General features: G+C 45.7%; 1 protein-coding gene across 2 annotated transcripts in view; it reads left to right on the top strand.

Moving 5' to 3' along the window:
- The first annotated feature begins 1183 nt into the window (after nt 1-1183).
- Nucleotides 1184-27034, top strand: part of pik3c2b (phosphatidylinositol-4-phosphate 3-kinase, catalytic subunit type 2 beta) — a 32190-nt gene continuing 6339 nt past the window's right edge. For both annotated transcript variants that reach the window (XM_026349703.2, XM_026349702.2), the window contains exons 1-29: nt 1184-1489; nt 5229-6172; nt 7224-7324; nt 7639-7799; nt 8709-8829; nt 10457-10568; nt 12552-12631; nt 12743-12806; nt 13972-14118; nt 14209-14242; nt 14935-15130; nt 18181-18303; nt 18436-18603; nt 19401-19515; nt 19929-20071; nt 20691-20879; nt 20964-21057; nt 21376-21470; nt 21587-21767; nt 22195-22302; nt 22428-22520; nt 22625-22754; nt 24055-24191; nt 24289-24458; nt 24567-24723; nt 25025-25134; nt 25496-25694; nt 26024-26148; nt 26269-26386. In XM_026349703.2, the coding sequence (XP_026205488.1) occupies nt 5315-6172; nt 7224-7324; nt 7639-7799; nt 8709-8829; nt 10457-10568; nt 12552-12631; nt 12743-12806; nt 13972-14118; nt 14209-14242; nt 14935-15130; nt 18181-18303; nt 18436-18603; nt 19401-19515; nt 19929-20071; nt 20691-20879; nt 20964-21057; nt 21376-21470; nt 21587-21767; nt 22195-22302; nt 22428-22520; nt 22625-22754; nt 24055-24191; nt 24289-24458; nt 24567-24723; nt 25025-25134; nt 25496-25694; nt 26024-26148; nt 26269-26386 (4329 nt within the window). In that variant the 5' untranslated portion in view covers nt 1184-1489; nt 5229-5314. The remainder of the gene's footprint in view (nt 1490-5228; nt 6173-7223; nt 7325-7638; nt 7800-8708; nt 8830-10456; nt 10569-12551; nt 12632-12742; nt 12807-13971; nt 14119-14208; nt 14243-14934; nt 15131-18180; nt 18304-18435; nt 18604-19400; nt 19516-19928; nt 20072-20690; nt 20880-20963; nt 21058-21375; nt 21471-21586; nt 21768-22194; nt 22303-22427; nt 22521-22624; nt 22755-24054; nt 24192-24288; nt 24459-24566; nt 24724-25024; nt 25135-25495; nt 25695-26023; nt 26149-26268; nt 26387-27034) is intronic.

The raw sequence follows: 27034 nt of genomic DNA, 5'->3' as shown, positions 1-27034 counted from the left end.
TATTTTGAGGTGAGGGGACCACAAGACGTTGTTCACTGGCAGAGCACAGTGAGTGGGAGGGATTGTAGACCTGGATGAGGGAATTCAGGTACCGGTGCTGTTGATCTGACCACTTTGTAGGTAAGAGTCAGGACTTTGAACCTGATGCAGCAGCTACATGAAGCCAGTGCGGAGATCTGAAAAGTGGTGTAACGTGTCCTTTTTACTGATCAAACATGAGACGTGCTGCTGCATTTTGGATCATCTGGAGGTTTGATGGTGCAGCTGGTAACACCATCAGTAAGACACTACAGTAGTGAAGCTGAGACATGACCAGAGTCTGAACAATGAGTTGGGTTGTATAGTCAGAAGGTAGGGTCTGATCTTTGTGATGCTGAAAAGGGTGAATCTGCATGATGTGGAGACAGAGGAGATGTGGTCAGTAAAGCTCAGCTGATTCAAATTTAAATTTAATCTGAACCTTAACCAAGTCTGATTTCATTATGTTTCAGTATTCGTTAGTTCATGAGTAGAAAATATATTGGTTTACTCAAGTACACAAAATAATTGTTTGTAATTTGAGTATTTTCATACTTTAAACCTCTACTTCACCACATTTATCATTTAACAGTTGTAACTTTACAAACTAAGTATATTCAGCTGAATATACATGTGTACCTTTACTTGTTACAGTTATTTTACAGCTGGTACTTGGAGTATTTTTCCACTATAGTACTGGTGATTTTACTTAAGTAAAGGTTTGAGTAGCTGCAGAGCATGGGACCCAAAAGACGGACTGTGAGGAATAGGACGCAAACTGAGAGGGACTGAACCACAAGTGGGTTTTTAAAAGGTGACAACATTCTCTCTCTCTCTCTCTCTCTCTCTCTCACACACACACACACACACACACACACACACACACACACACACACACACACACACACACTTTAATCAGACAGAGACTCTGTCCTGGGTTCAGTGATCCAGTTAGTAAAACCTGCTCCGGTCCAGGACCAGTTCAGCTGAGTTAAAAACAGCTAACTGAAGAATTAAACACTATATTAATAAACACTATTTAAATATATTATTATATTATATTATATATTAATGAAGCATCATAAGAGGCACCAACAGTCTAATTCACCAGAACCAACAGCCGTAGCTTTATTTTGAAAAGCTTGGCGGAAGCCCTGTCCGCTCCGCAGCTGCCGAGGAGCCGCTGACGCAAACCCGAAACCGTCGCCAGAGACCGGGCTGCAGAGCCGCCGGAGCCGCCGGAGCCGCCTCACCGCGGGCTGCTTTGTTTAACCCGGCGACAGAGGCGGACTCAGCCGAGCCGACGATCCGGTTCTACCGACTGGACGCGAGGAGTACCGTCCGAACCGGCGACCGGAGGCCGTAGGTGCGTTTGGAGTCACCGAGCAGGAGGCGGCAGTTCAGCGGCACCGATGTGATTTCTGCCAGAAAATTAACCGTCCGTTCCCGGCGACCGTAGACCCAGAGCCAGGTAAGACTGGTCCAGCCAAGGACCCGAACCCGAAGTGACTCGAACACTGCGGCGAAATTTGCAGGTTCTGACGCATTTGTCTGAGTGGAGGGTGAAGCTGCGGGCGGTTCACTTGCTGCAGGAGCTGCTCGCTCGCAGAGGAGGTCCCACCAAACTCTATTCAAACAGACGACGAGACAAACACACAGGCGGTTGAGTGGATCCGCGGTCCAGTTCGAACGTTACTGTTGGTTCCTAACCAGTCGTTTGGGTCTGCAGGTGAATTCGGCTCACTTATAATCCACCTAAGCGCAGTTTCTCGCTGTGGATTTAACCTTTCACAAGTGTTTGGGCTGCTCTCCACCGCACCTCCACCTCCACCTCCACGACAGGCTGCGAGTGGAAAAACCCCGGCACGACCAGCGGACTGCCGGGGTCCAGAGTCCGGGGGATTTACCCACTCAGAGTCGGAAAAGAGTCGGCGTGAAAGCAGCAGTGGAGCAGAAACAAAAGTGTCAAGTTTCTGAATGGAGTTTGGTGGGTTCGTGTGTCCGTGGGACTGGGCAGCTGTCAGAGACATTTGGACTCGTTTCCTGCCCCCCCCCCACTCCACAACACCTGTTCCCATGCGAGTCTGCGCAGTACCCGTCTCTGCTGCTGTGTTCACGCTGTCCACCTGTGTGAGGTTAAAGCACGTGACGTCAGATACACCTGTCAGACAGGTGGAGTCTCGGTTGTGTAGGACATTTTACGATGGTTTTAATTTTCTGAAAACTTTCAACTTTATCCGTCTACAACTCGTTAAAAGTTGACGTCACACCAGCGGGCGTGGTCATAAGCACAGGTGAGGTCGTTGTTTTAAATTCAAAGATTCTAAAAGGTGGGTCTCCACCAGGTGCAGCACTTGGCTCCATGAACATCAGTCTATGTGTTTGAAACAGGGTCAAAGCAGATTTGAACAGGAGTCACAGAATCTTTGGATTCTGGTGGTTGAGTGCAGTTTTCAAAAGGAAGATTTTGTGAGACTAGTTTTGTTTGTCCAGATGATCAGATGCAGGAGTCCGTTCTAAAATCCATTGATATAATAATAATAACAATAATAATAATAATAATAATAATAAGTCTTGGAGCTGGAGTTCTCAGTCCTGACATGGACGTAAACAGGAAGTGTATTGTTGAGTTAGCTACATGCTGCAGGCTTCACGTTTTTCTGTCTGTATTCGTTCACACTGGGTCAAACTGTCCCATTAAAACGAGCTGAACTGTCAGACCAGCTCCTGTCTGCAGTGGTTAGTGGATCTTCAGTCTACTGTCACCTTTTTACTATGAGACGGAAGAAAATCTAAAAATATGAAGATTCTGAATGAAGTTCTGCAGCTTCTGTTTCTCTGGTTTCTCAGATATTTACAGTTGAATTTACACAGAATCAGATCATCATGTTTTGTCACTTTTCTCTCAGTTATGATGTTTTTGGCAGTTTTTAAACCCATGGACAGTGACACGTTAAGCAAAGCTCTGCCGGCTGGGACTCACAGCTGCACCTTTCCAGCTGTTTCCAGCTGTGTGTGTTTGCTCAGTGTGTGATGGAGACGTCATATCGGCCCTAGTAGAACAAATACTCAGATCTCAGCAGTCAGGTCACCATGGAGATGGTGAGATAACAGCTTCATATCCTGCAGGTGTGTTCACAGCTCAGATTGTGTGTAGGTTCAGAATCAGGGATGGATTAGGGAACAGGTCTACTGGGTTCAAGAGGCTACAGGACCACCACACAGAAACATCATGTCTGTGACTGTATCTGTGGATCCTGGACAGTCGTTGAGTCCTTGTGGTCTTTTCCTGTCAAACGTGCACAGCTGCTGTCACCTTGAACCTGACAATGGCAGGAAGCTTTGATAAAATCACTGCGAGAGAACCAATCTTTCAGGTGTAAACATCAGTCAGTGCTAACGACATAATGATTTACAGCTCCGTTTGTCGCCGTGACAACATTAAGTGTATTAATGTGACGTCTCTGGTTGGGATAAGAAGTTTGCTGCCTGCTGTGTCTGCAGATGTGTCGTGTTTGGCGCTGAATAAGTGGAAACATCTGTTTCTCATCTACTGACAGTATTTATTCAACTCTGAGTCCATGATGTCTGGGGAGAACAGAGCTCACAGTTTCATTTTAGTTTTTAATCTGGGAACTAGACTTTAGTCGGGTTTTAGTTTTGGTTAGAGATTCAGTAAAAAAAGGTGGGTTTGGAAGGAGCCTGGTGTGTGGTGATAGTGGTCCCACCCCCACTTTGTGAGTCTCTGGGGGTTTATGACTGACACACTGAGATCAGCTCTTTGTTCTCTGACTGAAAGGGTTTTACTCTGTGTGGTGGGGGCGGGGGGGTCTGGGGGCCTGGCTGCCACCAGACTGAGTGCTCTCTTCTTATCGAATGTGTTTGTGGATATAATGTTGCTCGAACAGCAGTGATCGCGCTGATGTGGAAACATTCTGTGTCCTGGTCCGACGATGAAAATCATAAACAACTCAGTGTGAGATTGTTTTTATTGTTCTCTACACGAACTAAAGACGAATCATGGGGGTGTTACTGATATTACTGCTGTAAACTGGGACACAGCCGGTCTGTGCTGAGTATATCAGGGTTTAATTCCTCTCTGTGGGGGACACATGATGACTTGCAGGGAGATGGGGGGGGGGGGGGGGGGTGCGCTCTGTCTATACCCACCCCCATCACCCTCCCACTCCCCCTCCTCGCTCTGCGTGTTGGTGGGTGGTGATCCCACAGGGGGTTTGAAATGGAGCCGGAGGAATCAGACCATCAGGCAGCAGTCTGCTCTGTCTTTTCATCATTAATTCTAATTAGTGATGTCAGCAGTTTAATATGTCATCAATTAACTGCAGATGATGCAGAAGACGAGGACGTGAGTCGCAGCTGTCTGTTCGTCCTGGTTGATGCCTCTTACTGTTTAATGAGATGGAGTTTGAAGTGTTGCTGAACACAGTCTGTAAAACAAACTCCTCTTGTCAATGTGACTTTCTGTGTCTCTGTGAAGTCGCACCACTGCAGCCTCCGGACCACTGCATAGATTCCAATCCAGGTCTCAGATCTCCCCAGTTTTTTAAAGTTGTTTCTCTCATTTTGTCCACCTTGTCAGGACCTGTCAGGATTGTGACATTAATAACCTGCACATGGTTGTTCAGAGGGTGTCTTTATGTTTCATTTCCTCCTGGTTTCCTCTTCATTGTGTTTCTGTGTTTCCTTCCTTCTTTTACAGAACCAGGGTTGTTGCTCAGTTCCTGTTATGGAAACAAACCGGTATTGAACGCACAGCCTGGCCAATAAAAAGTCCCTCACTCTAAAATCTCAAGCACTTTTGCTTTGATTACAGCACACATTCGCTGTGGCAGCGTTTTGATAAGTTTACGTTACCACACTTAGTTCTGTCCAGAGCAGCATTCATTTATTTAATTATGTTAACAAACATCTTCAGCAACAGAACCCCAGTTTCCACTGAAAGGCCCTTTTGGGGTAACTGTGACGTGGAGTTCTCAGTCCTGACATGGACGTAAACAGGAAGTGTAATGTTGAGTTAGCTACTTGCTGCAGGCTCCACGTTTTTCTGTCTATTCTTCTGTTCTATTTATTCACACTGGCTCAAACTGTCCCATTAAAACGAGCTGAGACCAGAGACCAGCTTCTGAGATTCTCCACAAAGACCGAACATCAGAAGTACACAAATCAACCCATGTCCTCTCTGTCCTCAGCTGGTCTTCAGCAGCTCCATGTGTCCTCGCTACCCGTAGCAGTTCTATAGCCGAGCTGTTACCTCTGTCTCTGCTGTGGAGGCATCATGTCGGCAGCTCAGACCCAGAAGGAGAACAACGAGGCAGGCTGGGGCTGTCTGGAAGGTCTGGGTCTCAGCCAGAAGGAGCTGGTCCTCGCTGAGGCCCTGCAGATGGAGTATGACGCCCTCTCTAGACACAAACAGGACAAGAACAGTACAGGAACCAGCCAGACCGGATCTAGCACTCCCAGCCAGGCCCGGTCCAAGACACCAAATCCTTCCATTGAACTTCCAAGATCCATCCCCAGTCAGCCCATCCCTGGCCCCACAGGAGGGAGCCTTCTGAGGAGACTCTCTGGATCAGACTCCTCCCTGAACCAGCCTGGAGGGTCCCAGTCGCCACCCTCCATCCCAGCCAGGGCACTCCCTCACCAGGGAGGGTACCCTAAAGAGTCCCTTTACATCCTGGAGAGTCCAGAGGTCAGCAAATTCAGGGATTATTCTGGTTCCGGCATTGGGGACTCCTTTGGATCTGGATCAGGATTCCTTCCCAAAGGCTTCCCTTCTTTTCCAGATGATGTCCCTCCTGCCATCCCCCCACGAAACCCCATCCCCCCATCTTCAGGTTCGGAGAACCCCTTCCTGCCAGCTCGAGGGTCCACCGTGACTCGTGACGTGAACCTGTTCACTCCTGATGTGGATCAGCCAAAATTGACATCAGGAGAACTAAACTATGACAACATCAACGACTCTTTGTCCAGACTCAACGGGAGTCGTCAGGGGCCACGTGGTCGTGGGGCCAACGGGGACCAACCGGGGAAGCCCGTGGCTCGGAGCAAGACGCTTCCTCCTCAGGTGCCCCCCAGGACGTACATGCCTGTACCCAAGAGCAACAAGAACCAGCGGCGGGTTTCTGCAGACCCGGTAAGAATTTGTTTTAAGAATTTTTCTGGTAACTTTCAAAGTTTAGTACTACTTCTAGTTGCTTCAGTTTTTCCTTATTTCTACAATAAAAGTCAAATGTAGTATTTATATAAATATTTTCTTATATTTGTTATGAAATGTTTTAAAGCGGAAGAAAATGAATGAATGAATATTTAAAAGTCTGTGGTGTTTTGGAAGGTTCTTGGTTTCATCTATCTTTGAAGTTACATTCATTTATCCATGAAACACAAACTGAAACTGTTTGTGTCCAGTGACTGAGTTCAGCAGGTTCCATCAGCAGGAAGTGACACGAGTCTTAAACTGAAAGTTTACTGTCGAGGACAAATGGGAATCCTACGTCAGCTGCCAGACCAGTTCAACCAGCTGTAATCTAAAGACTCACACAGGCTCATTTAAAGTTTCATCGTCCTTCAGCTCAGGCCGATTTATTCTGTGGTGTTCTGAGTAATGATCCAGTTCAGGGTCGTGTCACTGTAGCATTTGCAGCGTCCTCTGATACAGAGTCTTCCTGGAATTAAGACTTCTGACCAGTATTGTGTCGTACCACAGGAACACCGTGGAGACCGTTGATCCACATGATGAAACTAAATGATTCTTGTGTTGAGTTAAATCTGTGATTGTGAGTGTTGATCCAGTTACAGTTTATACCAATTAATGAAACCACATGTAGACCACATGTCCATGTTCACGTCAGGAGGAGGTTTTGAGTTAATCTGCCTCCTGCAGACATTTCCTCCGTCAAGTCTTTCGGTCATTGTCTCTGTAAAAAAAAAAAAAACCTACAGAGTTAAAGAGTCTGTGTCTGTCGACCTGTTTCCTGCTGTGTGGAGTTTACATGTTCTCCCCGGGTTCCTCCCACAGTCCAAAGACGTTATTAGGTTAATAGGCGACTCTAAGTTGTCCGTAGATGATAGACTGGAGACCAGAAAAAGCAGTTAGATTGATTAGTAGTCCTCCTGGGGAACTCTCCACTGATTGGTTCCTTCTAAACAAGCTCTGCTCTGACTGGCTGTCTCTGTGTGACTGACAGGTGTCTCTGGGCTCCAGGATGAATGGATTTGGATGTGTACTGTTCCAGGTGTCGGAGGAGATGGACGAGGAGGTGGCGGCTTTCTGCCACATGCTGGACGTGTAAGTAACTGGGTTTGGTAACGGCTCAGAGTAGTGATGGTCTGAAGGACAGACAACGCTACAGGTTTTTAAAGCCCCGTTCTGCTGCTTCGTACCTGAACATTTGGACTACATTCTGACAGTTATGGGTGTTTGGACCTGTGCTGTGGTGTCCAGCTCATGTAGAGCCGGACTTAAAGATTTACGCAGTGAAAAGTGAAAACTGTTCTAATGTGATTATTGATCAGATGACTAATTAGCTAATCAGCCAGCTCGCTGTAGAGGACGTGTCAAATCTTGGACCAGGATTTATTCTAAGGTAATCTGCGTTTCAGGCTGCGCTCGGCGTACCCCCACAGCGACCGCTCGAAGAACGGCGGCTTCATCTGGTCTCCGTCAGTCGGTCACGAGGAGCTTCTTCAGGGTCTGGGAGTTGGCGTAAAGGTCACCATCAGCAGCGAACACTTCAGAGAACCTCTCACCTTCACCTGTGACGGTAACTCCACCCTTCAAAATAAAGGAATAAATCTACATATCTACAACAACAATCTGAATTAAATGTTGTGTTAAATGAGAGGAGGAACTCATAATGTTCCAGAAATAAAGATGGGATGGATTTGAATCCAGAATCATAAAAGTCATTTCAGATTTTATCTAACCAGATAAATCCTTTTTTTCAGTTATCAGTATGAAAACATGAATGTGTGTGTGTGTGTGTATATATATATATATGTATATATGTATATGTATATATATATATGTATATATAATGTGTATATAATATATATGTATATTATGTATATATATCTCTCTCTCCTATATATATATGTTATATATATATATTATATAATATATATATGTAGAAGATATCTAGGTAATATATTGTATTTATTAGAAGATGTAATATATATGTATATCTCTGATATATAGTATTATATGTATATGTATATATATAGTATATATGTATATATATGTATATATATATGTATATGTATATATATGTATATATATGTATATATGTATATGTATATATATGTATATATATGTATATACATATATGTATATACATATATATACATATATGTATATACATATATGTATATATATGTATATATGTATTTATATGTATATACATATATGTATATATATGTATATACATATATGTATGTATACGTATATGTATATATGTATATACGTATATATACATACATAAATATGTATACATATATATATTTAAAAAAAATCAGCTGTTCATTTTGACAAACTAATTCTGATGTCATTTGCTGTACACAAATAAAGACATGAAAGATCAGGACTGACTTTAGTGAAGATCGGGTCTCAGTTCAGGACTAGTGCATCCAGAAACTGGAAATAGTTCAATAGTTTTTTGCTGTGTGTGTCTGAGGTTCCTCCACCGTGGACCTGCTGATCTACCAGACTCTGTGCTACGCTCAGGAGGATCTGGATCACCTGGACGTGGACGATTACCTGCTGAAGATCTGCGGACACGACGAGTTCCTCAACAAGTAAGAACCGTAATACTCAGACCTCCTGAGATCCTGAGGAGTCTCTCTGGTCTGTGTGCCCCTTGTTAGCTCCAAGGCAGCGTTTTTTTATTCGGAGTAGAAAGTCTGGACCTGGGTCGGCTGACACGTATCAGGGTAATGTAAGAGTTAAAGAACTGGGTCCGACTTTCAGTTTAACATTAGATCCATTGATGTGTGTTGAATATTACTGGAACTCCTGGTTCTGGTGCATCAGATTCATTTTTCGTTTTCAGTTCAGTTCATGAAGAAACTGCTTTGTTATTTAAGTCCAGTAAAGTGGGACGTGAAACAGCTGCTGCTGCTGCTGCTGCGTTTGGGTCAGGTCAGAAACAACCGGTTTGTGATGTGAACCAGCAGCTGTGCTTGTTCTGTCTGAACTGAGGCTCATTATGAAACTGGATCTGTCTGTTTTTAACTAGAACCATGTGCTCAGACAACCTGCGGTGCTGGTCCAGGTGTTTCATTCCTCTCATTCAGCTTTTGAGCGTGTGCACACATGGAAGCGTCTTTGTTTCTTCTCGGTTTTATTCTGCATCTCATCTCATCTGTGTCTCTGATGGGAACCCCCGTCTGTAAATGTGGTTTCTGTTTTTATTTTCTTGGCACATTTTCGTCATCATTTCTGCGAAAAGCCAGTTTCACAACCTTTACGAGTGTTGAAGCTGAACTGCAGATCAATCCACTAGCTCTTTTCTCTGGTCTGGACTCCGACAGCTGCACAGTCAGCACATTTAATTTAGAGAGATTTAATTCAATAAATCAAACTGATACTGTAAACGTGGGGGAGGGCACTTCGTGTCCTCGTCGCCGCCTTCAGTGAAACCAGCTGCTGAACCAACTGGAAGCAGCACAATAATAAAATAACAGTTACACTGATCTGTGGTCTGTGGTTCAGACTCGTAATAACAGGCTGCAGCTCGACTGCGGCTGCAGCTGAACCAGCAACACAAGTGTTTGCACACACTCATCACCCAGTGTGGAGCAGAGAGAGACGGCTCCGCCGGCCCCCACATAGCCACCAGCTGTGTTCTATTGTCAGGACCGTGTCCAGAGAAGAGCTGCAGTCAGTGGAAGTGTGTTTCAGTCTGATAAGCTTCCTGCTGCCAAACACCAACTGTCATGTTCTGATTCCTGCAGCAGCAAACTGCAGAAACCTTCGTCCTGCTCTTCGTCCTGCTCTTCCTCCTACTTCCTGCTCTTCGCCTTACTTACTGCTCTTCGTCCTACAAATGTGATCAGCCATGATGTGATTTTCCTAAAACTAGATAACAGGAGCAGTTAAACAAATGAGAAGGAAACATCACACCTGTTCACTTATTTATTTAATGATCTGATTATAAGTGTGTGCGTAAACTGTACAATTGGATATTGTACAATATCAAATAAGTATTTAAAATATCAGTCAATTTTAAAAAGGAAACCAGAGTCTGGTGATCCAGTCTGCAGGGTCTTGCCTCTTTTGAAATGGTTGAACTGTCGATGATTTGTGTAGTGGTTGCTAAGTAACTTTACTAAATATATCTCTGTCTGTCTGTCTGTGTGTCTGTCTGTGTGTCTGTCTGTCTGTCTGTCTCTCTCTCTCTCTCTCTCTCTCTCTCTCTCTCAGTTCTCAGACTCTGGCCAGTCTGGAGTTTGTTCAGCAGTGTCTGAAATTTGATTGGGACATTCGACTGATTCTCACCAAGAGATCAACCATCAGCACCGAACTGGTCCGAATGGTCAGAACACACAGACAGACAGACACACACACAGACAGATGCAAACAGACACAGACAGACACAGTTCCATTCAGTTTTATTTATAAAGCACCAAATCCCAACAGTTGCCATCTCAAATCACTTTATAGTGTTTAAGGTTTAAGACCTTACAAAATAGAACTGTGTACAGAATTATATAAAACCCAACTGAGCAGCACTAGGAGACAGTGGAGAGGAAAAACTCCTTTTAGAGGAAGAAACCTCCAGTAGAACCAGGCTCAGGGTGGGCGGCCATCTGCCTCGCCCGGTTTGGGGTGAGTGGAAAGAGGACAGAGAAAAGAACAGCAGACAACATAACTGTGTTTTGGATTTTACAGAGAATGTAAGCTGATGCAGGAGAAATATGGATCTCTAAAGGATATATCCTTCTCAAAGAGAACTCACAGTGTTCCTTGAGGCCAATATTTCATCTAGTGTAGGAATATGATTTGTCAATCATGTTTCTGAGGTTTTTAGGACCAAACAATAACCTATGTCCTGTCTGAATTTAGGAGAAGGAAATTGGAGGACACCCAGGCCTTTATGTCTTTTAAGTAGCTTAAAGTTTGTTTAATTTAATTAATTAGTTTCTTCTGGTTTCATAGATAAGTATAGCTGGGTATCATGTGCATAACAAAATGGAAATTTAAGTGTTTCCTGATAATATTGCCTAAGGGGGACATATATGAAGTAAATTGGTCCAAGCACAGATCCCTGTGGAACTCCGTAGCTAACTTTGCTGTGCATGGAAGATTCATCATTAACATGTACAAACTGAAATATATCTGATAGATATGATTTAAACCACTCTAGTGCTGTTCCCTTTGATTCCAATGACATGTTCCAGTCTGTGTAATAAAATGTTGTGATCTATAGTGTCGAATGCAGCACTAAGATATAACAAGACGAGTATAGAGAGTAGACCATTGTCTGATGCTAGTATAAGATCATTAGTAACCTTTACCAGTGCTGTTTCTGTGCTATGATGTAATCTTCATACAGGTTATTGCTGCGCAGGTGGTCATATAATTCAGACAGACAGACAGACGCAGATGATGGGATGGGTTTCTGTTCTCTGAAGTAGCGTTTCTATGATAGAACATTTGGGTTCTACTAACATCATTGTCTTCACTTGACTTTATTATTTTTGTTTTGGTGGTGATGATGGTGATGATGATGATGATGAAGTAGTCATTTGAACCTTTATGTATTTGGCTAAATATAAATTCAAAGGAAAGATATTTAGTCCTTTTACAGAACGACCTTCGTAAACATGATCTGACACTCAAATCTTTCCACAACATCACGACTGGAGGTGGTAAAAGTTCGAAAGCCTTTATACTCTTTTATTTTTTGAACAAAGTGATGAACAAATGATCCCTTCACCTGTTTCCTGTTAACCTGCAGAATCATTCATAACCACTTGACTTTATTTAACCTCTGTCCCAACTTGATTTACAAAGACAGTCGCAGTTCAGATTTTAGTTTTTCTTGTATTTTAGACAAACTTATTTGGACACCACGTTTTTGTTGTAATGGTGTCAGTTAGATGCTGAATCTGCTTTGTGTAGTTTTCAGACTCTTGCAGGACTGAACACAAACTGCAGCTTCAGTGTGGAGACGCTTTGTTCCTGATTAACACAGAGATATAAACAGGAAGTGTGTTCACAGCCCAGCAGTGGGCAGCTCTGAGGGAAACAACTAAACGGTGCAGGTTGTTTGTTACGGCAGCAATTCACACGTTTCTGATCCTGCACTTTGTCACAGAGGAAATCCACGTTAGTTAAAATGTTACCAACAACTGGAAGGAAACAGGACCCTCTGGTGTTAAAGTCACACATCAGCAAAACTCATCTGACATAGTTGCCTTTGTTTCACTTACTGAGTTTCTTTGTGTGAAGTCTGACACCAACAGGTGGACACATCTCTGCCTCTGTCCTCTGACTCCTGTCTGTTGATTGACAGAAAGAAGATGACGAGACGCTGTCCACCATGAACCATAGCATCCTGCTGCAGGAGCGTCCAATCAAACAGACGGTCACCAGGTGAGAGGCAGGGCTTCATCTAACATGTTCAGCAGAATTAAAAGTGTCCCACACTCAGAGACCAGACTTGGTTCACTTCTGTATTGTGCTGTTGTTTCTGTGTTGGATCAGGGAGGCTCTGACGCTGCTGTTGGACACTTTTCATAACGAAGCTGAGTCCTTCCTGCTGTCAGAGGTAACTTTCTCTTGGCCTGTGAGGACTCTCGCTAACATGAAGAATCTTTGAAACAGTTTGTTTCTGATTGCATACAGTGCATCCTGAAAGTATTCACTTGACCTTTTTCCGCATTTTGTTCTGTTTCAGCCGTTTTCCAAAATCGATTCAATTCATTATTTTCCTCAAAATTCAACAAACATTAACGTATAATGACCAAGTGAAAGAAGTTTGTTTGAAATCTTTGCAAATTTAATAAAAATAAAAATCTTATTCACAGTCTGCTCAATACTTTGTTAAACCACCATTAGCACCAGCTTGTCACATCTGTTTTTGGGTAGTTTCTCCCATTCTTCTTTGCAGAACCTCTCATCAGATTGGATGTGGAGCGTCCGTGCACACCCTTTTTCAGATCTCCAGTTTTCCAGAGATGTTAAATTGGGTTCAAGTCTGGGCTCTGGCTGGACCCGAGGTCTCAAGGACATTCACAGAATTGTCCCGTAGCCACTTCTTTGTTATCTTGACTGTGTGCTTAGGGTCATTGTCCTGTTGAAAGATGAACCGTTGCCCCACTCTGAGGTCCAGAGTCCATTTATAGATGATGGAAGCCACTGTCCTCATTGGAACCTTCAATGCTGCAGCAATGTTTCTGTACCCTTCCCCAAGTCTGTGCCTTGATACAATCTTGACAGACAATCCCTTCACTTCATGGTTTGGTTTGTGTTCTGTGATGCACTGTTAACTGTGGGACCTCATATAGACAGGTGTATGTCTTTTCAAATTGTGTCCAATCAACTGAATTTCCCAAATAAAAACATCTCAAGGATGATTTTATTAAATTAAATTAAATTATATTTGTATAGCGCTAAATCACAACAGAGGTCATCTCAAGGCACTTTACAGGGTTTTTTTTTTATTATTTAAATAAATTTGCAAAGATTTCAAACTAATTTGATCTATTTTGGAAAAAGACTGTAACATAACAAAATGTGGAAAAGTTCTGGATGCACTGTATGAATTTACAGGTACAACACAGGAACCACCAGGTGGTGTCAGTAACAGAAGAAACTTGGTGAAAAATCTAATTAAACATGAGTAGAGGTGGTATCGATGCACCGCAAGACCCTGAGTAAAACGTCCCCGTTAGGTCAAACTCATTTCTTCCTCTACTTTCCTGTTTGTGAAGGTGGAGCTGTCGCTGCACGTAGAGCGTCTCGTCCAATCAGTGAAGGCGCTCTGCAGCTCGTTAGCAGCTGTGGAGACGCCTGATGTGACTGCTGCTCTCAGCCAGCTCCCAGCATGCCCCTGTCGCCTGCAGCCCAAAGTCCTGAAAGTGAGTCCTGATGTACTGTAGACCACATCAGCTGAGCCGTAGAAACATCTGTAGAGAATCTGAACCTGGTTTCTGTTTCTGTTTTTCCAGGATGCCTCAGTGCTGGCCATCAGAGAGAACAGAGGTATGTATTAATGTTTCTGATGGGAAATTCATGAAGTGTAAACAGAGTGGAGACGTCACAGTTGAACAACGACTCTGTCAAGTCTGACAGAAGAAGTGAACAGGATGATATTCACATTCACACAAGTGAATCATCATCATATTTAGTGTGTGAGAGTTTTGTCAGCTGTAGCTCGTCACAGTAACACACAGTGATGCTGCATTTGAGGACTTGTGTGTAACGTGTGGAGCTATAGAGAGAAGATGTGACAATACAGTGACATCTGATTATTATTCATTAGGAACTTATATAGTTTGATTTGGAGATTTAATAAAGCATGTGATGGGAGACTGTGAGCTGCACAGTCGGTAGTTACTGAGTTTCCTGGCAGCAGTGATGCAGCTGCTGGAGTCTGATAGAGACCCCATAGATCTGGCACAGAACCATGACCTAGACTCACGACCCAGTGGCTTCACACTTGGATTCTTTGTAGGCAACATGTGTCCAATTCCCTGTTGTCCCCTGTCTCCAACTGTTGTCCCACCTGTCCTACCTGTACAGTGAGACAGGTCAACAGGATATGAGGACTTGTCGTGTTGTGAGGTCAACACATGAAACTGGACCCAGGAAGTACTAAAATTGTGGAGACGTGTTGGGCACTGATGCCCTCAGTTCTGTCTGAAAGGTAACACCTCTGACATCTCTTTTCACAGAGAAAGTGGTGGAGAAGTTGACAGCAGCCATCTTGGATCTGGTGGAGCTGTACTGCAGCACATTTAACGCCAACTTCCACACAGTGCCGCAGAGCCACAGCTGTATGGCGCCAGTCCAGGAGGCCGGGCTTGTCACCAACGTTCTGTCCTTCAACGTGTACGCCGCCCACCGCATCCCCATCACCTGGGCTGCCAGGTACAGCAAACAGCCACAGACAGACACCGGCACATAAAGCCCAATTCGCAGCTTCATGAGTTTATAGAACAGGTTGGACTTGTTGGAGCGTGTCAGACCTGTTCAGTTTCCCCCAGTGTGAACTCAAAGTGTTGATCAGACAAATTTCACAGCCATAGTACTGACTGGCCCCCCTCACAGTAAACCTCTCCCGCCTCCTGTGATCAGCCGAACAACTTTCCTTAATAATTTAACCCTGGATATTGTTGTCACTGATAACGCTCTTCCTCTGAGCCATGGTTGCTCACTCTCCTCGTGACCCCTGACCCTCTGTGTAACACTGTGCAGCCTTAAGGCTTCTGATGCATTTTTAAACCTGCAGTCTTTAAGACCTTTTTGTCTCAAAGACAGGATTTAGAAAACTTCTAAAATTCAAGTCCACAGAACCTGGACTTCTTACGTCAGCAGAGATCCAGACTCTGTCGGATACTGTCTGATAGCAGCTCTTTGACAGGTCCAGATATCAGACTCTGTAAATCAGTGTGAATGAAACGGTCTTTGACCACGTCACAGTCCCTGCAGCCTCCCCTGCAGGCCACAGGCTTCAGTACAGCCTTAGTATGAACAAACAGACTGATGATTCAGCTGTTCTCAGACCAGCACAGAGACTCTGTGTGATCCTGAAACAAAAGCAGCTCAGACCGAGAGCCGCTTCCCGCCTCCCCTCCCCCATCAACACTCACTGGGACAAGGTTTTATTCTCACAAAGGGCCGACTGCCTGGGAACCACACCTGATCTTTGACCTCTAAGAGGAGGCCTGGCCGATCTGCCTGGCACCTGGCTGTCAGCAGCTCACACCATCTGTTGAAGAGACCCACTTTCAAACGGAGTCTGGAGAGATTAAAGATTCAAAAAACTTTATTAATTAGGGAAATTGTTTTGACTTCTTACAATTGCTCTTAACTCAGACAGAAAGAAAAGGAACCACAACCAGGAACGATCCACATCAGCACAAATACAAAATAACATCAATACAGAGAACTCAGTATATAGACAGAATATGTGAGATGAATGAAAATAGGTCAAAAATTATAACCAACAAATAAACAACAGATCAATGACAAGAAATGGTCAGTTCCCCCACCCCTTACAGAGGGGGGAGTAGCAGTTTGATGGTGTCAGGTAGAAAGGATTTTCTGTGGCGTTCTGTGGATCAGCCTCTGGCTTAACGTGCTCCTCTGTCCAGCAGAACACTGTGTAGTGGGAGAGATCCTGTCCCACAGAGAAGGGTGGTTTTCAGGTTCCTTCTTTCAGTTACTACCTAAAGCTCATTTTGACATTTATGGTCTAGAACAGGGGTCACTAACAAGGCGGATCGCGGTCCGGACCTGGACCCGGACCCAGAAACTGTCCCATACGGACCCGAGCTACAGACCAAACCGAATGTTTTGATTCCAAATCTAGCGGGACACCTTAATTTTAACTGGGGCGGATATTGCGATCTTTACGGTATTTATTTAGTGGACGTGGGAACGCATGGGCCACTTGAATGCGAGTTAAGCCGTCCCATGTGACTTCACTTAGCCAATCGGTTCTGTGGATGACGGGCAGTAAATTTAGCGACTCAACAGTAGATGAGAGAAAGTTCGGGGTTGGAAAGGAATTAATAAAGAAAGACGGTGATAACAGAGACAGAGAGGAGAGATTCAGTCAAAAGAGAGGAGAGATACAGACGACAGAGAGGAGAGAGACAGACGACAGAGAGGAGAGAGAGACAGACGACAGAGAGGAGAGAGAGACAGACGACAGAGAGGAGAGAGAGACAGACGACAGAGAGGAGAGAGAGACAGACGACAGAGAGGAGAGAGAGACAGACGACAGAGAGGAGAGAGATACAGACGACAGAGAGGAGAGAGACAGACGACACAGAGGAGAGAGACAGACGACAGAGAGGAGAGAGATACAGACGACAGAGAGGAGAGAGATACAGACGACAGAGAGGAGAGAGACAGACGACAGAGAGGAGAGAGAGACAGACGACAGAGGAGAGAGATACAGACGACAGAGAGGAGAGAGATACAGACGACAGAGAGGAGAGAGACAGAGGACAGAGAGGAGAGAGATACAGACGACAGAGAGGAGAGATACAGACGACAGAGAGGAGAGAGACAGACGACAGAGAGGAGAGAGATACAGACGACAGAGAGGAGAGAGATACAGACGACAGAGAGGAGAGAGATACAGACGACAGAGAGAGAGAGACAGACTAGAGAGAGACGACAAGGAGAGAGAGATACAGACGACAGAGAGAGAGAGAGACAGACGACAGAGAGGAGAGAGACAGACGAAGAGAGGAGAGAGACAGACGACAGAGAGGAGAGAGATACAGACGACAGAGAGGAGAGAGAGACAGACGACAGAGAGGAGAGAGAGACAGACGACAGAGAGGAGAGACAGACGACAGAGAGGAGAGAGACAGACGACAGAGAGGAGGAGATACAGACGACAGAGAGGAGAGAGAGACAGACGACAGAGAGGAGAGAGACAGACGACAGAGCGGAGAGAGACAGACGACAGAGAGGAAGAGAGAGACAGACGACAGAGAGGAGAGAGATACAGACGACAGAGAGGAGAGAGAGACAGACGACAGAGAGGAGAGAGATACAGACGACAGAGAGGAGAGAGACAGACGACAGAGAGGAGAGAGAGACAGACGACAGAGAGGAGAGAGAGACAGACGACAGAGAGGAGAGAGACAGACGACAGAGAGGAGAGAGAGACAGACGACAGAGAGGAGAGAGACAGACGACAGAGAGGAGAGAGGGAGAGAGACAGACGACAGAGAGGAGAGAGGGAGAGAGACAGACGACAGAGAGGAGAGAGACAGACGACAGAGAGGGAGAGAGACAGACGACAGAGAGGGAGAGAGACAGACGACAGAGAGGAGAGAGACAGACGACAGAGAGGTACGAGAACTGGAGCAGTGAGCACCTGTGGACAGTTTTTACTTCAGGTGAATCTCTGACATCATTATGACATCATGTCCCTGTTCTGCTCTCTGATTGGTCAGTTATGAGGGTTTCTTCCTGTCCTGCTCTTTGACCCATGGGGGAATTGAGCTCTGCGCACCCCAGCACACCAGCAAACAGTCAGTCAGCAAATACCTGTTCCACTTGGTGGTGTGGGACCAGAGGTACGTATCCCAGATGAGTGATGACATCACATCTTACCTGTACACATCTGTAGATCCATTTTCAATTTCTGTTTTACTCTTCAGAGATGTGAAAAGCTGATAAAGGTCTTATTCTATTCCTCCCATCTGCAGGGTGTGTTTCCCTGTGCAGATCAACCAGCTGCCCAGAGAGTCTCAGCTGACAGTGACGCTGTACGCCAGCTGTCTACCGCCCCCTGGAGGAGCCGAGGACAAGGGGAAGCAGCGTCGCAGCATTGAGGCTCTGGGCTGGGTCACAATGCCGCTCTTCAACTTCAGACAGTGAGTCCACAAAACAGATCCAACAGGATGATCTGAGTTTTAGGAGATCATGAAGGACAACATTAAAATAATCAAGAAGGAAATAATGAGTCTGTGAGTCAAAGACAAGTTCAGACTTTTTAGAACAGAACGTCCTGGTTCCATCTGCTGCAGGAAAACAACCAGGTTCAAACAGGTTTAGTGTCAGCTTCGGTTCCTCGTCAGGACAAAGCTCCAGTGATCTGTGAAGGTGTCACTTCTTCTTATCGACAACAAAAGACCAGTGAACTGGAACCACACCTAAGGTTTAACAGACGGGTCTGATGGTCTGAGAGGTTGGGGCCAGGTCCTGAGCTGCTGTATGAAGAGTTTTAACATTAGTTTTTACATTACATTACATTACAGTCATTTAGCAGACGCTTTTATCCAAAGCGACTTACAAGTCATTACAAGTTACAAGGGTAGGCAGGGCAGCGTGAGGAGGTCTTGCCTAAGGACCCCTACTGGAGGTAGCCATAGCTAGGATTTGAACCCCAGTCTCCCACATGGGAGGCGGTGATGTTACCACTACACTAACCAGTTTTTGAAAGTCCGAGTTTAGAAAAAGGTTTCAGACCCCGGGGGGTCGCCCCCACCTCCCACAGCTGAGTCTTTAAAACATAATTTATTTCCTTCACAGCAACAGGAAGAGTGTGTACTGATACGTGTGTGTGTGTGTGTGTGTGTGTGTGTGTGTGTGTGTGTGTGTGTGTGTGTGTGTGTGTGTGTGTGTGTGTGTGTGTGTGTGTGTGTGTGTGTGTGTGTGTGTGTGTCTGCAGCATCCTGACATGTGGCCGGAAGTTACTTGGTCTGTGGCCTTCAGCCCCGGGGCAGAGTGGAAACGCCCGGGCGAGTTCGTCAAACTTCAGCCAACCAGACAGCGTCATACTGCAGGTGAGACACACTGGTCTTTCTGTAGCTGTGAGGTCATCTGTGATTTCTCTGATGGGCTGTGGTTCGAGGACATAGTGTAGTGGAAACTGTAAAAGACAGAAGCTGTGAGAGGATCTGTCTGTCTGGTTCTGGGGAACCAGAGAGGTGGTTGATCACATGATGTGCCCTCTGTAGAGACAGAGCTGTCTGCTGAACTGGACGACTTTTTATTTTACTGTGATAAATAAAAACGATAAATAAAATCCTCACATTGTTAAGCTGGAACCAAAAGAACAATGACCAAAACAGGACCTGATGGTCAGTGGATGTTGTTAGAGCCCTCTGCTGGAAACTTTAATGTTTGTTTTTCTCCTGTCAATGTGTTTCAGTAGGATTTCTCATTCAAAGTGCCTGTCCTTCTGTCTGTCTCTCAGGTGGACTTTCCCACCTCGTCATTCGAGGTTCTATTCAGTACGCCTCCTCCAGCAGAGTTCTGTCCTCAGTACGACTTCTCCAGACTGGACACCATCAGTCAGATCCAGCTGCAGGACGTCCTGCACAAAAAGGCCTTCTTCTGGTCAGAGACACCAATACTGACCAATTTGAAAACTTTATTTCACTTTCTCAGGTTACATTTGGAAATAAATTAATGATTTTGTAACTTGAGGTTTACCTGTGCAGGTGTGAATCCTGTATAAGGGGCAGTTCTAGACCTTTTTAGGGAGCTTTAGCCCCCCTGTCTGTAATTTCAGCCCCCCTAAAGTGATCAACTGTAAAACTTTTTTTATTCTCCTTGTTATTCTGCAAATCCTGCCCTCCCTGAATGTGGGCGTCCAGTTTGAAAGGTGAATAAACAGTTTCCCAAATGAGAGACAACAGCTGCTTGTTCAGGTGGTTTATTTGGCCCCCAAATAAAAACACTGTAAAACTGAAACATACAATAGAAAAGATTTATAAATTAACCATATCAAGACTGACAGCACATTAAAATATCTACAACAGACATGTTTCCCATCAAATGACAGGTTGTCATGATGTGCTAAATACCAGCCTGTTAGCTCGATGCTAATACATAATGGAATTCCCCATAAACACGCTAACGGAGATTAACATCAGTGGATGGTACAGTATTGAGGGCTAAGCCCCCCTAAGCATGAAATCCTAGAACCGCCCCTGACCTGTATGTACCTCTACAGGTTGACGGTGGAGGACAAGCGCCTCCTCTGGGAGAAGAAGTCCTTCTGTCAGTCGGAGAGTGCCGCTCTTCCCCTAGTTCTGGCCAGCGCTCCCTGCTGGGAATGGGCCTGCCTGCCTGAGATTTATGCCCTGCTGAGGCAGTGGGCCTGTCTGGGTCACCTTGATGCCCTTGGACTCCTCCACGCCTCGTACGTCACCTGTCTGTCTGGATGTCTGAACAACTAGGTAACATCGCCAGTATCATCTGATTGACATAATCGCGTGTGTCTCAGGTTCCCAGACCAGGAGCTGAGGAGGACGGCAGTGCAGTGGATGGACTCGATCTCAGACCCAGAGTTGATGGACGTCCTGCCACAGCTGGTCCAGGTAAAGTGTTCACCTACAGCATGTGAGTTTTTCAGACTCACTGATTCATTTCTCATGATGTGACGTCACACTAAAACCATTCACCCTCATAGGAAGCAGCTTTCTACCTGAGGAAGGTGTGACCTGCTGTCTGCTGGTTCATTTATTCGTACTGTTAAACCACAATAATCTTCATTTTCCCCATCAGACACACGGAGCTCTCAGCAGCTAATTACACCACATTTACACATTAACACTTCAAAGTGGAGCTTGGTGACAGGAAATGTGAACTGATCCTGATCAGGTGTAAAATACTGACAGCCTCTTGCTCTGTCTCAGGCCCTGAAGTACGAGTGTTACCTGGACAGTTCTCTGGTCCGTTTCCTCCTACGCAGAGCCATCGGAGACGTTCGCATCGCCCACTACCTCTTCTGGTCAGTTTTTGGTCTGGTGTGGTTTTACTGGCTCAGTGTCAGAGCATCGTCCCTGTGTAAGAAACTCAGCAGGAGTGAGGTCGACTAATGAGACAGATTTTCCCTGTGTCTCTCAGGCTGCTGAAGGACAACCTGCAGGACAGTCAGTTCAGCGCTCGCTATCAGCACCTCCTGGCTGCTCTGCTCTGCTGCGTCGGTCGAGGTCTACGGGACGAGGTTGACCGGCAGTGCTGGCTCGTCTCCATCCTCACCAAAGTGGCCCAGAAAGTCCGGGACGCCACGCCATCCAACAGACAGGTGGGGAGACCATTGTCCTTGTGATGGCGTTGGATGTTTTCTTTTTCTGAGAACAAACTGTCCTGGAAAATGAGTGAAAACTGTTTTTCATTTTTTCAGGATTTGAGTTTTTTGAGGAGTTGAGCTGTCGACTTGTGAAAAATGTTGGTTTCCTCTGAGTGGTGATGTCTTCAGACGTGATGTTGAAGCCCAGGAAACAGTCACTTGTAAATTAACCAGCTCAAGAACAGAGGATTCACTATAGAACGGGATGAAAACATGATTGACAGGAGAATAAACAGGTTTAGGAGGATATGATGAAAATCAGAGGACGCTCAATAAAGTGTTTATCTTCCACAGGACTCTGATATTGTTTCAGTGTGAAGCCTGTCGCTGATGTTTTAATGTACAGCATCTCCTCACGGTACCAACTGTTGGTGTGTTACAGTGTGTCCTCAGAGAGAGTCTGGACGAGATGAAGCAGTTTTTTCTCATGAACACGAGCTGCAGACTTCCTCTGAACCCAGCACTGCTCGTCAAAGGAATCAACATCCAGGTAACAACACACACCTCCTGACCGGGGTTCACAGGAGCTGATCGGTGGAGGCTTCTCTTGAGCAGAATGATGATTCTGGAGAACCTGATCCGACAGTGACGTTTTTCTTCTGTGGTCTTTTACAGTTGTGTTCCTTCTTCAACTCCAACGCGGTTCCTCTCAAGCTGTCCTTCCAAAACCTAGACCCTGTGGGAGACAACGTCAACGTCATCTTCAAGGTCAGATGCCTCTGTTGTCTTTTGATTCATCTCCTTACCTGAAAACTAAGTCTTGGTGACTGTTTGACCTGTGACCTTTGACCCTAACTGATCTCCCTGTCCAGTCAGGAGATGACCTGCGGCAGGACATGCTGACTCTGCAGATGATCCGCATCATGAACAAGATCTGGATCCAGGAGGGTCTAGACATGAGGATGGTCATCTTCAAATGTTTCTCCACTGGCAGGGGGCGAGGTGAGGACAGGTTTATACCACAGGAGGACAGGTGTATAATGGACAGGTGTATACCACAGGAAGGCAGGTGTATAATGGACAGGTGTATACCACAGGAAGGCAGGTGTATAATGGACAGGTGTATAATGGGACAGGTGTATACCACAGGAGGACAGGTGTATACCACAGGAGGACAGGTTTATACCACAGGAGGACAGGTGTATAATGGACAGGTGTATACCACAGGAAGGCAGGTGTATAATGGACAGGTGTATACCACAGGAAGGCAGGTGTATAATGGACAGGTGTATAATGGGACAGGTGTATACCACAGGAGGACAGGTGTATACCACAGGAGGACTGGTGTATAATGGACAGGTGTATTCCACAGGAAGACAGGTGTATAATGGGACAGGTGTATACCACAGGAAGACAGGTTTGTAATGGGACAGGTGTATACCACAGGAGGACAGGTGTATAATGGACAGGTGTATACCACAGGAAGACAGGTGTATAATGGGACAGGTGTATACCACAGGAGGACAGGTGTATACCAAAGATAGACAGGTGTATAATGGGACAGGTGTATACCACAAGGGGGACAGGTGTATCATGGACAGGTGTATACCACAGGAAGACAGGTGTATAATGGGACAGGTGTATACCACAGGAGGACAGGTGTATACCAAAGATAGACAGGTGTATAATGGGACAGGTGTATACCACAAGGGGGACAGGTGTATACCACAGGAAGACAGGTGTATAATGGGACAGGTGTATACCACAGGAAGACAGGTGTATACCACAGGAAGACAGGTGTATAATGGGACAGGTGTATACCACAGGAAGACAGGTGTATACCACAGGAAGACAGGTGTATAATGGGACAGGTGTATACCACAGGAAGACAGGTGTATACCACAGGAAGACAGGTGTATACCACAGGAAGACAGGTGTATAATGGGACAGGTGTATACCACAGGAAGACAAGTGTATACTGGGACGGTTGTATACCACAAGGGGGACAGGTGTATACCACAGGTAGACAGGTGTATAATGGGACAGGTGTATACCACAGGAAGACAAGTGTTATCTGGGAACAGTTGTATACACAAGGGGACAGGTGTATACCACAGGTTAGACAGTGTATAATGGGGACAGGTGTACCACAATGGGGACAGGTGTATACCACAGGAAGACAGGTGTATACCACAGGAAGACAGGTGTATACCACAGGAAGACAGGTGTATACCACAGGAAGACAGGTGTATACCACAGGAAGACAGGTGTAGAAAGTGATGTTACTGATACTTGTTCTCAGGTATGGTGGAGATGATACCCCATGCTGACACTCTGAGGAAGATCCAGGTGGAACATGGAGTCACTGGATCCTTCAAAGACCGGCCGCTGGCTGACTGGCTGCAGAAACACAACCCCACTGACGAGCAGTATGACAAGGTAAAACACAACTGTACTTACTCATCCACTCTGTAGGATTCCTGATTCCTCACCTACCTGACCTGTCTTACCTGTCTGACCTGTTGATTGCATCCAGGCCGTGGAAAACTTCATCTACTCTTGCGCTGGCTGCTGCGTGGCGACCTACATCCTGGGAATCTGCGACCGCCACAATGACAACATAATGCTGAAGACCAGCGGCCACATGTTCCACATTGACTTCGGGAAGTTCCTCGGACACGCGCAGATGTTTGGAAACATCAAACGGTAAGAGACAGATGTGAAGCACCTGTCCACAGTTACTCACTGTGGACATCATTGTTAGTCTGAATTACTCAAATCATCATGTGGGTCATGATATCATGTCATGTTCAGGGACCGCGCCCCATTTGTCTTTACCTCCGACATGGCGTACGTCATCAACGGAGGAGACAAACCATCTAGTCGCTTCCACGACTTTGTGGATCTGTGCTGTGAGGCGTACAACCTGATCAGGAAACACACACACCTGTTCCTGAACCTGCTGGGCCTGGTGGGTACAACACACAACATACAAAGTAAAGGTGGACTTCCATTTAAACCTGGATCTATGGTGCATGAACTAAACTTGATGATCTGATGTGGTCACTGTTGGTTTCTACTTTGGATAAAACTGATCCAGTTTCCACCTGAATTAAACTTTCAGATTATTTTCAGGACTCATGAAAATGTCACTGATTCTTCTCATGGTCTCAGAGTCTTGGATTGTTTGAACTGTTTCTGTTGAACATAGAACTGAAGACGTGTGTGTGTGTGTGTGTGTGTGTGTGTGTGTGTGTGTGTGTGTTGTACAGATGTTGTCCTGTGGGATCCCTGAGCTGTCAGATCTGGAGGATCTGAAGTACGTGTACGATGCCCTGAGACCTCACGAGTCTGAAGCTGACGCCACCATGTACTTCACCAGGTAGACGGTGGTTCCGCGTCCAGACTTAACTAGAACAAGTGCTTTAAAGGAGAACTCCACCATCTCCCACATGCAGATCAGCCTTGTGCAGTAACTTATAGTAGGAATGTGATTTCCTGTTCAACATCACGCAGTCCGTCAGGTCTGATGACCTGCTGTCACAGAGAACCAGGAACAGGAGGGAGAAACTGATGTTTACGCTGCAGCTCTTTGATTAGTTCAGGTTCCGTCAGACACAGAGCTGCTGGTTTATTGTCCCTGTTGCTGAAGTGTTTGCTGAACAGTCGGACAGCTGCTGTTGTTTGATGTTTAAAGTCACGCGGCCCTTTGATCCTCTCCTCTCTCTCTGTGACCTGGGCAGGCTGATCGAGTCCAGTCTGGGCAGCGTCGCCACCAAACTAAACTTCTTCATCCATAACCTGGCTCAGATGAAGTTCGCCTCGTCGGAGGATCGGCCAACACTGTCGTTTGCTCCCAGAGTTCATACGGTGAAAAGCGATGGCCTCATCAGGAGCCTCTACATCTGCAGACACCTCCGCACGTCCACCAGCAAGGGATACGTGAGTCCAGCAGCAAGTCAGTCTGTGTCCTCGGTGTATTTACTGATCCGGCTGATCCGAGTCCCTAAGCTCTGTGGATCCGAGTCCAGCTCCGAGTCTCTGAGTCCCTGAGAATCCAGCTTTGATCCACAGAACAAGAGTCTGTTGATGTCTTTTATGAAACTAGAAATAAAAGTAATGAATACCTGAGGATCTGATTACCATGGTGGACCCACACTGAACTTGTGTTAGTACCAACACCTGCTGGTTTCTAACCAGAACCCCCTGACAGGGAAAACACTTGTCCTTACAGCTGAACAACTAACATCAGAACTACTGTGTGTGTTCAGGTGTTTGTGGTGAAGGTGGAGCGAGAAGCTCAGCAGGAGGTGCAGCTGGTTCAGAGGACGTTTGAGGAGTTTCACGAACTTCACAGTAAACTGAGACTCGTTTTCCCCTCATCCAAACTGCCCAGGTACAGGTGCACAGTAACCCCACCTCCCACATTATGCTCAGCATCTCATTCACAAAAAAACATTGTCACCTGCAGGTGGACAGGTGAGTCTAAAGTGTCTCCTCTTTGTTCCGCCCACAGTTTTCCTAGCCGCTTTGTGATAGGCCGATCTCGAGGCGAGGCGACGGCTGATAGGAGGAAAGATGAGCTGAATGGTTACGTCTGGCATCTGATCCATGCCGTGCCAGAGGTCGCGCAGGTCAGTAGTAGTAGTAGTAGTACAACAGTAGTAGTAATAATACAACAGTAGTATCTGGAAGTTGAGTCATGGCAACTGGACTTCATTTTGTTAGGGTTAGGGTTAAGAAGCTTCTCATCAAGTAACTTCTTCAGTTAAAGACATCAACTGTTATTAAAGACATTAACTGTTATACTGGACTGCCTGCTGCCTACACAGCATGTAATCACCCATATGAGGATGGGTTCCCTGTTGAGTCTGGTTCCTCTCAAGGTTTCTTCCTGTTGCCTTCTCAGGGAGTTTTTTCTTGCCACCGTCGCCCTCGGCTTGCTCATCAGGGACAATCTGATTATTATGATTCATACACATTCACTGTTCATGTACTGTTCTTTGGTTGTGTAAAGCTGCTTTGTGACAATGTCAATTGTAAAAAGCGCTCTACAAATAAAATTGAATTGAATTGAATTGAATTGAAGACAGTTGGTTAGAGACACTAACTAATGCTCCAGGTTTGGTTTCACTCCACCCCTGGACTGAACAGACTCGTCAGGTGAAACGAAGGATGTGATAGTCACACCTCGTCCAACCCCTCTTAACAACTAAAATGGGTCGTTAAGTGTGTCCAACCTGGTTCATGTGTCCTGAGGTGTTACTCCTCTTGTGTAGCAG

The sequence above is a fragment of the Anabas testudineus genome, chromosome 5 (assembly GCF_900324465.2).
Source record: "Anabas testudineus chromosome 5, fAnaTes1.2, whole genome shotgun sequence".
Taxonomy (NCBI): Eukaryota; Metazoa; Chordata; class Actinopteri; order Anabantiformes; family Anabantidae; genus Anabas; species Anabas testudineus.
Note: the sequence above shows the minus strand (reverse complement) of the source record. Positions and strands in the feature narration are given on the sequence as shown.